The sequence below is a fragment of the Phaseolus vulgaris genome, chromosome 4 (genome assembly GCF_000499845.2).
Source record: "Phaseolus vulgaris cultivar G19833 chromosome 4, P. vulgaris v2.0, whole genome shotgun sequence".
Classification (NCBI taxonomy): Eukaryota; Viridiplantae; Streptophyta; class Magnoliopsida; order Fabales; family Fabaceae; genus Phaseolus; species Phaseolus vulgaris.
In genome coordinates, this window is record NC_023756.2 from 20,304,130 (window position 1) to 20,314,736 (window position 10,607).

Sequence of the window (10,607 nt, forward strand, 5' to 3'; positions counted from 1 at the left end):
AAATTTTTTCTTTTTTCATGTTTTAGTTTTTTTTATACATTAATTTTTAACGTTAATTTTAAATCTTTCAAATTTAATATTTTATACTTCTAAAGAAATTATTTTAGTCATTTTTAACTAAAAAGTAGATGAGTACATCTACCGACAGTTTTGTTATTTAACGATTATATTAAAAATATACAATAAATATTTTTAAATAAAAAATACTAAATTAAAATTTTAAAACATAGTATACCACAACACAAAAATACAAAAAACATAAAGTAGTAACTAAGTAAGTTTTAGTTCCGTATATTTTTAGTTTTTAATGGAAGTTACAAAATTTGAGTTGAAAATTTCTTAAAATCTTCCCCCAAAAGTTACGTTTTTTTTATAATAATTATGAAATTTGGTTGCATTATGTATGAAATTAAAGATAGGTTGATGAGAGTTGTGTGTAGTTAGGAATGCTATAAATATGGGTTATTGGGAATGGTAAATTCAGCAAAATCATCATCTCCTTAGAGTTTGATAGTTGAGTGTGTGTTTGTGATGATAAGCACTAGAGTGTCAATGATGAGTCCAATTGGTTTCAAAGTCATAATATTTATGCTGTGTTTGGCGTTCCAGGTTGTTCCTGGTGAACAGGAAATGAGGTGCTTACAAAGGGAGAGGGAAGCACTTCTCCAATTCAAAGCTTCCCTTCTTGATCCCAATGGCATGCTCTCCTCATGGACCACTGCTACTGATTGTTGCCAATGGAAGGGGATTCTCTGCAGCAACCTCACTGGCAATATCGTAAGCCTCGACCTTCACGCTGAGTATGATTATGAAACTTATTCAAGATCTTATATCAGAGGAGAGATCCACGAGTCATTGATTGAGTTGCAACAGTTAAAGTATTTGAACCTCAGTTCGAATTATTTTCCAGACAGCCATATCCCAGATTTTCTTGCTTCTCTCTGCAACTTGAGATTCCTTGATCTTTCACAATGTGAATTTGTCGGAAAAATTCCAAATCAGTTTGGGTCTCTTTCTCATTTGAAATACTTGAATCTTGAATGGAATTATCTTGAGGGTTCAATCCCTCCTCAACTCGGGAATCTTTCCAAGTTGGAGTATCTTGATCTCAGATGGAATAAGTTTGAAGGAAATTTACCATCCCAATTCGGGAATCTTTCTAAATTACAGAAGTTTTATCTTGGGGGATCTTACGATGGAGTTCTCGAAATCAACGATGGAGGTAAGCTGCTGTCTAATCTCATTTCTTTAACCCATCTTTACTTGTGGTCCATTCGTGGTCTTAATAGTTCTCATACTTGGCTTCAAGAGATTGTCAACCTACCAAAACTAAGAGAACTAAGCTTATTTGATTGTAGCCTTTCCGATCATTTTATCCTTTCATTGAGGCCTTACCAATTCAACTTTTCTACTTCCCTTTTGGCCTTTGGTCTTTCTGGGAACACCTTCACGTCACCCGTGATATTCCCATGGGTGTCAAATATCACTTCCAATCTTGTTGAGCTAGACCTTAGGGATAACAACTTGGAGGGTTCTGTATCAAATCATTTTGGCATGGCAATGAATTCTCTCGAGCACCTTGACCTTTCCTTTAATACTTTCAAGGGTGAGGTTTTCAAATCCTTCAAGAATATATGCACCTTACATTCTTTAAGAATGTACGAAAACAATTTGACTGAAGACCTTCCACAAATTCTTCATAATCTGTCTAGTGGTTGTATTAGATACTCGCTACAAGATTTGGATTTGTCAAATAATAAAATTGTTGGATCATTATCTGATCTTTCAGCGTTTTTAGCTCTAAAGTCATTGGATCTTTCAAGAAACCTATTAAATGGAAAGATAAGGGAAGATATAAAATTGCCATCTCAATTGGAATTTTTATCAATCTCATCAAACTTTCTAGAAGGTAGAATTCTAAAATCATTTGGAAATGCATGTGCTTTGCGCACATTATACATGACGAATAATAACTTGACTGATGATTTTTCAATGATAATACATCACTTGTCTGGATGTGCTAGACACTCACTACAAGAATTGAACTTGGGAGAAAATCAAATCAGTGGTACGCTTCCTGACCTTTCAGTATTTTCAACTTTGAAATCATTGGTGCTTTCAGGAAACCGATTAAATGGAAAGATAACAGAAGATATCAAATTCCCATCTCAATTGGGATTCTTATCAATCTCATCAAACTTTCTCGAAGGTGGAATTCCAAAATCATTTGGCAATGCATGTGCTTTGCGCACATTATACATGACGAATAATAACTTGACTGATGATTTTTCAATGATAATACATCACTTGTCTGGATGTGCTAGACACTCACTACAAGAATTGAACTTGGGAGAAAATCAAATCAGTGGTACGTTTCCTGACCTTTCAGTATTTTCAGCTTTGAAATCATTGGATATTTCAGAAAACCGATTAAGTGGAAAGATAACAGAAGATATCAAATTGCCATCTCAATTGGAATTTTTATCAATTTCATCAAACTTTCTGGAAGGTGGAATTCCAAAATCATTTGGCAATGCATGTGCTTTGCGCACATTAGTCATGGCGGATAACAAGTTTAATGATGAGTTTTCAATGATAACACATCAATTGTCTGGATGTGCTAAATATTCATTGAAACAATTATATCTAAGCAATAATAAAATCAGCGGCACACTACCTAACCTCTCAATGTTCTCGTCTTTAAAAAAATTATATGTTGACAGAAACAGGTTAAATGGAGAGATTCACAGATATATTCAATTTCCACCTCAACTAGAAGAATTAGACATGCAATCAAATTCCTTAAATGGTGAGTTCACAGACTACCATTTTGTTAATATATCCAAGTTATCTTACTTGGAATTATCTGACAACTCATTGACCTTGACATTTACTAAAAAATGGATCCCACCTTTCCAGTTACGTTATATACTCTTACGATCATGCATGTTAGGTCCAACATTTCCTAAATGGTTGCAAACACAAAACAACTTTGTTGATCTTGACATTTCCAATGCTGGAATATCCAATACGGTTCCAAGATTATTTTGGGAAAAATTAGCTTCGAGAAATGTGTTTTCAATAAATATTTCAAACAATAATCTCCATGGTATAATTCCAAATTTTGCTGGAAGAGATGCTCCTTTCTTATCATTAACTCTTGCATCAAATCAATTTGAAGGTCCCATTCCAACATTTCTACGAAGTTCCATATTTCTTGATTTATCCAATAATAATTTCACAGATTCTCTTTCATTTTTATGTGCTTGTGGTTCTGAAGAAGAACTATATCAGTTAGATCTTTCAAATAACCAATTATCTGGACAAATTCCAGATTGTTGGAGCCATTCCAAGTTAGCTTATTTAGATTTGAGCCACAATAAATTTTCAGGAAAGATTCCTAATTCATTGGGATCGCTTCTTGGTCTTCAAGCATTGTTATTGAGAAACAATAACTTAACTCATGAGATCCCTTTCTCCCTAAGGCATTGTACAAAGTTAGTGAAGCTTGATATGTCAGGAAACAAATTATCAGGGCATATCCCTGCTTGGATTGGGAGTGAAATGCAAAAGTTGCAGATTTTAGGTTTGGGAAGGAATCATTTCAGTGGAATTTTACCATTACAAATTTGTTATTTGAAAAACATTCAAATTTTGGATCTCTCACTGAATAACTTAACTGGAAAAATTCCTGCATGTATAAATAATTTTACATCAATGGCTTACAAGAAATTTTCAAGTGATTATGGACATTATTGGTATTTTGTCAACACTAGTAGTTTCAGAAACAATCACTCATACGAATTGGATGCATTCTTGATGTGGAAGGGTTCAGAACAAATGTTCAAGAGTACTGGGCTATTACTTCTAAAAGACATTGATCTCTCCAGCAATAACTTTTCAGAAGAAGTTCCAGTAGAAATGGAGAGTTTAGTAGAGCTGATCTCATTGAATTTATCAAGAAATAATTTGATTGGAAAAATCCCTTCAAATATTGGAAAGTTAAAATCACTTGAATTTCTTGACTTGTCAAGAAACAAGTTTGTTGGATCAATTCCTCTAAGTCTTAATCAAATTGATCGACTTACCATGTTAGATTTGTCACATAATTATCTAGGTGGAGTTATTCCAACTAGCACACAACTACAAAGTTTCAATGCCTCAAGTTATGAAGATAATCTTAATCTTTGTGGGCCACCCCTTGAGAAATGCATTGATGATGAACCAACCGAAGAAGCAATTGTTAAAATTGATGAATATTCCCTTTTCGGCCATGAATTTTACATCGGGATGGTGTTGGGATTTGTTATAAGCTTTTGGACGGTGTTTGGCACAATCTTATTTAAGCAATCCTGGAGACATGCATATTTCAAATTCTTGAACAATTTAAGTGATGAGATCCATGTGATGATAGCAATGAAATTCAAATGGTGCAAGTAGATTAAGGTAACACTTCTTTTACATATATTTGCTTGTGTTTTTCACATGATATTTATTAATGGTCATAAACTTTAGTTTACATCTCTCTCTCTCTCTCTCTCTCTCTCTCTCTCTCTCTCTCTCTCTCTCTCTCTCTCTCTCTCTCTCTCTCTCTCTCTCTATATATATATATATATATATATATATATATATATATATATATAAGAAATCTGTCACATTTAAAAAAAGAAAAGAATGAATAATTTCAAATAAAAATATGTTTGTCATGTTAAATTTATGTAGTTTTGTTGTTTTAATTATTTAATTTCTAATAAATTGTTTATAAAATACTAGTAAGAAACAAAATATTTTAATAAATATTAGACTAAAATTAGAACTTTGAGTTGTATCGGTAAGATTTCAAATATTTTTAACTATTTTAATATAATTTAGTTTTGTACCATTTCAATAGTAACTTTCTTTGGGCTTTTTGATTTTGCGTGTTTTAAAGTGGGCAACTTATCCACATAGGTGATATTCAATCTAAATCTAAATCTTCTTAGTTTCAACCTTCTACCTATTATCCATTCTCAAACGTATTTTATCCAATCATCCATATATGTTATCATTGAAGTAAAATTATTTCATTTAATCCCTAACATAATGTTTGTAGTTCCTCTAAGATTCAAAACTTTTTATATTGCTAAAAATTTACTTTTTTCACAAATTATTTGAAAAATGTAATGTCTATATTTCACTCTTTAAAAGTCATTTCTTTCACTTGATAAAGGATTTTGATATCAGAAATTAAATTATTATAAATAGAAATTAAAATAAATAACATTTTGAAAGAATTCAAAATAAAAACAACCAATTATTATAGGAAATAAAAAAAATTAAATATTTGTTCCATTAAAAATATGCCTTAGAGAACCTTTTGAAATTTTGGATGGAAATATTTGATTAAGATGAATAAAATATATCAATAAAGTTCATGATCCTTCTTTTGTACTCTGAAAAACATTTAGTTTTTTTTTTAAACAGAATATAATTCACTAAGCTAAATTAATTAATTAAGAGCAACAATTCATTTACACATTTGGGATATTCACATTTTTTTATTTATTTTTCAGTATATCTTGAAGACCAATCCCTCTTGCATATCTCAAATGTTTGAGCTTGTAAACTTGGACAAGGCAAGGTTCTATAAGGAAATAAGCTGGAAAGTATGATTGTTTTAGTTGTTGTATACATGTTTTCATTTTATGGTGTTTGTACTTGTGATACTATTGTTAGAGTTGTTTGGTGATGTAGTATGTTTAAATAAAACTCTTGTTTAATTTATGGTAACAAGACTCTTATTAGCATTGTAGTTGCATTGAAATAAGTTTGCCATGTATTATGCTAATAATATAATTGCATGAAAACTTAGGTTTAACAACAAATAAGTAAAATAAAAAGTGTTTAGGGTTGAGAGGTGAACAAAGGGTTTAAATTTGCATGAAAGTAAAAGATGTTTAAAAGAGTCTTTGTATCAAAATTCCTCAAACAAATGAACTATTTCAGAAAAAAAAAAAAAAAAACTTTGTACAATTCTAGTAACAAGTCAGTACCTTTGTTAGCATTGTGGTTGTATTGAAATATAGTTTTCCATGTATTATGATATTAACTTAGTTGCATGCTTTTCATGATCAAAACTTTAGTTTGGCAAACACATTATTCATTTAAAGATATTTCTATGACGAAATTTAACATTTTTGTTGGAGTTGTACTATATTTGATGAATCCAATGTCTTATTTAAAGATTCTTGAAGATTGAAGAGGATCAAAGACTTAGTTGTATTTAGGGAGTTTGTTATGTTGATGACGTTTGTATGTAAGTTTCTCTTCAGTGAGTTGATTTTATAATTATAGTTAGAAAGTTTTTTTCAAAATGAACTGATGAAGCATAAGTTAGAGATGAATAAACTTAATGAACAGGGGAGTTGTGACAAAAAAAAAGCAAAAACATTGCTTTGAAAATTGTTGTTCAAAGGAAAGAGGTAAGTGAAGAGAAATTTGAAAAATGCAGTGACTCAAAAAACCTAAATTTTATTGGTTAGGAAATTTGGAAAGTTTCTAAAGAACAAAAGCAAGGATAGAAACTTTCATACAAAAGGTATGTAAGCAAAAAATGATTCAATTTCTTTTGATTTTACATGTTGTGGATGTGGAAAACAATGACATATTATAATTGAATGTCCAAATAGTAAAAACAAAGATATGATCAGTAACATGAAATATGAGAAAGGGAGCAAAACTAGAAGAGTCTACATTGCATGACAAGACATTGATAAAACCTCTTCTAATGCTTTTCAAGGAGGATGTGAAGGCAAACCTCTGCTTCATGGTTGATTATGAGTCTTCTTCAAGCAATGTAAGTACAAAAATTTCAAAGAAGGAAAACAATTAGATTTTAAATGTCTTTAATGAGATGCATGAAGAAGTTAATAGATTGACCATTTCTAACAACACACTTCAAGAAAGCGAATAATTAGCTAGAAAATAGAGTCACCAAACTAGAAAAAGAATTGAGTGATGCTAAAACCTTGAAATCATTTACGAAATTTGTTCTTGTAGTTATTCTGAAACATGTTAGCCAATTCAAAAAAATTGTGAAAACTGTGAATAATAAAGTTCACTATCTTATAAAACTATGACCAAGTTATCTATGGGAATAGAAAATCTTGAAGCTTTGCTACGTTCTCAAAATTGTATCTTTAATATAGTTGAAATAAGTTATAAACTTGATTTTCAAAACAAAATTAAAGAATATAGAAATTTCTTTTCTTACGAAAAATCGAGTGCTTCACCATTCATTGCTTGATTTTATTGTATAAGAAAAGACCATACTATTAGAAATTGCAAAACAAAAAAACTTGATGTTCTTAATGACATAGTTAAATGGATTCCAAAATGTGCCAAAGAGGAAGTTAACATTGTTGGACCCAAATTAATAAGGGTACCATACTCTGTTTTATAATCTGTTTTACAGGTGCACTTGAAAGCCGAAAAATAGTTGTGGTACTTAGATGGTGGTTGTTCAAGGTACATGACTAGAAATGCTCACAAGTTTGTAAATGTGAGGCTGAAGACAAAAGGTTATGTTACTTATGGTGACAATAATAAAGGGAGAATCCTTGGATGTGGTGATGTAGTAAATGGTTCATCCATTACCATACACAATGTGCTCTTAGTTGATGGTTTAAAACACAATCTGGTGAGTATTAGTCAACTATGTGACCAAGGTCATAAGGTGATATTTGAACCTAATTATTGTTCGATCTGTGAGTCAAAATCTGACAAACTTATGTTGGTTGGTAAGCGTGTTGACAACATTTATATGTTAGATATTCACCATGCATCATCTAAGATTGAGTTTTTCTTAACTAAAGAGGAAGATTTATGGTTGTGGCATAAAAGGATTTCTCATATTCATATGCATCATTTAAATAAAGGGATTTTTAAAGACTTGGTAAATAGACTGCCAAAGCTCAAGTTTAAAAAGGTAACTAAAGTTTCTTTCAAACAATTTTTTTTTCTCTTTTCAACTATTAGACCCCTTAAGGTATTACATATGAATTTCTTTGTGTTAAACAAGAACTTTGATGACTCCAAATCTCCATCGATTGCTTGAAGGTTGATTGTAGCTTGTTTGTGTGGGTTCTGGGTAGTTTGAATTTGTTAATTCACTCTTAGTTGGGATCCAAAGCTAGTTTATTTCAAATCCTTTTTTAAAAGATTGTTTTATAAAGAAGCAGAAAAACAACCTGTTGTTTTATCATTTCAATCGGTTGTTTCATACTTAGTTTTTTGAAACTAGTTTTAACAGGTTTGAATTTGGTTGACTTTGCTGTCAAACCAATTCAATCGGTTGTTTCGAAAATTCAACCGATTGTTTTTTGAAATTTTCTTAACAGAATTTTGTTAAGTTAGTTAGATATGCTTTAATTGATTTGGAACTGATTTGACTTTTATAATAAATGTTTTGTTTTACGCTCTTAGCATTAACACTTACAAGATCAATTTGTGAAATCAAGTTTTCTCTAAGATTGCTTAAGGCTTTGAATATTTTTCTAAGAGTCAAGTAGGACTTGCTGTGTACTTTGATTTTATCTGTACCAGGTGTGATCAATCCTATACTCTTTCTTTGTAATTCTGTAAGAACTGTGTTTCACAGAATCATAGGGTATTCTGATCTGTGGTGTGATTATGGTTGCCAAAGGAAGTGTGTGTTCTTGAGGGGATCAAGATCACTTCTTTGGTGGTTGTGTGTTTGTAATCTTTGTTTTGATTACTTAGTGGATACCTAGAGGTTTCTGGGAACTGGATGTAGCTCTTGGTGTAAGAGTGAACCAGTATAAAATTGTTTGTGTGATTCTTTCTCTCCTTAATCTCATTTACATATGTTTTTAGTTGTTTTTATACACTGCTGATAAAACCAATCAGTTGAATCGCAGAAACAACCGGTTGATTTTTTGGAAATCAACTAAAATAGTTTTATAACTTGTGTTCTTTCATTCCTTTGGCTTTGATTCTTCTTTGAATTTCTTTATACCTTCAAACTTTGTGAAAAAACATTTAAAAACAATTCACCCCCTTCTTGTTTAAGGCCTACAATTCTAACACTTTGGACCTTCAAGAACCATGATCCTTGGAGGGAATTACTACGCACTTGTAATTGTAGATAATTTTTTTAGATTCACATGGACCCTATTCCTAGTATATAAGAATAATGTCTTTACTGCTTTTAGGATGCCTTTTATAAAATGAAAAAGGTTATTTCACTAGTTCCACAAGGAGTGATCATGGGGTGGGGGTGGGGATGGGGAGTTTAAAAATAATAAATTCAACTCTATTTGTGAAAAGTATAGTACTAGGCATAATTCTTTGCACCTAGGACACCACAACAAAATGAAGTGGTAGAAAGAAAAAATAGGTCTTTGGAGGAATTAACAAGAACCATGTTAAATGAGACTTCTCTTCTTAAATAATTTTGGGTTTTTAATATTGCATGTTATGTGTTAAATAAAATGTTGATTAGACCTTTTCTCAAGAAAAATCCATATGAATTATATAAAGGTAGAAAACCAAACATAGGTCATCTTAGAGTTTTCAGATGCAAACATTTTGTGTTAAATAATGGTAAAAAAAACTTAGCAAATTTTATGCAAAAGTCGATGAAGATATCATCTCAAGTTACTCATCAAATAATCATTCATATATAATTTATAATAAAAGGCTTATGACTGTTGAGGAATATGGTCATGTTGTATTTGATTAATCAAATAAATAAAAAAATGTTCCTAAGAATGATGCAAGTGATGATGGATTGCTAAATGTCTTCACCAAATTAAACTTGAACAAACCAAGCAATCAAGATGGTTTAGGTGAAACTACTGATGAAAAAGAACCCCGTAAGGATCTTCCTAAAGAATGAAGAGTTCCTATAGATGTATCACTTGATAGTGTAATTGGACAAATTTAAAAGGGAGTATCTACTAGTCATTCTTTAAATAGTTTATGCAATATAATGACTTTTTTTTCACAAGTAGAACCTAAAGATATTTGTGATTCTTTAAACCACTTGGTTTTAAAGATCATCAACATTCAGACCATGTATTCAAGCTGAAGAAAACTCCATATGGATTGAAACAAGCCCATATGAGAGACTTGACAACTTTTTTATATCTCAGAATTATGAGAGAGGAAAATTTGACTAGACTCTTTTCATTAGAAAATTTCATAATGATATTATTCTTGTACAAGTCTATGTTGATAACATAATGTTTTGTGTTATTAATGGTTGCTTGTGTGAAGATTTTGTATCAATGTGCAGGAAGAGTTTGAGATATCTATGATGGAAGAACTGCATTACTTCTTTGGACCTCAAGTCAAGCAAAGGAAGCATGGAACCTTCTTAAGTCAGTCCAAATATTGCACAAACCTGCTGAATAATTTTTTAATGGAAAATTACAAAGAATCTACAAAATGCTACTTAGATTCAGTTGAAAAAGGAACTACAATTGACACGACTAAGTTTAGAGGCCTCATTAGATCACCGTAGTACTTGCCAACTAGTATACTTGACATCATCTTAAGTGTGTATATGTGTACTAGATACAAGTAAAATCCCAAGGAATTATACT

The 10,607-nt window shown here is 31.0% G+C and overlaps 1 protein-coding gene across 2 annotated transcripts; it reads left to right on the forward strand.

Moving 5' to 3' along the window:
• Window positions 1-474: 474 nt before the first annotated feature.
• LOC137837415 (receptor-like protein EIX2) lies at window positions 475-5,786 on the forward strand. Of its 2 annotated transcripts, XM_068646398.1 has the most exons (3): window positions 475-1,222; window positions 2,123-4,446; window positions 5,553-5,786. In XM_068646398.1, the coding sequence occupies exons 1-2, from the start codon at window positions 532-534 to the stop codon at window positions 4,438-4,440; spliced, it is 3,009 nt and encodes a 1,002-aa protein (XP_068502499.1). In that variant the 5' UTR covers window positions 475-531; the 3' UTR covers window positions 4,441-4,446; window positions 5,553-5,786. The 2 variants fall into 2 exon arrangements, with proteins under 2 accessions (XP_068502499.1, XP_068502498.1); XM_068646397.1 differs by having other exon boundaries at window positions 475-4,446.
• Window positions 5,787-10,607: the final 4,821 nt, after the last annotated feature.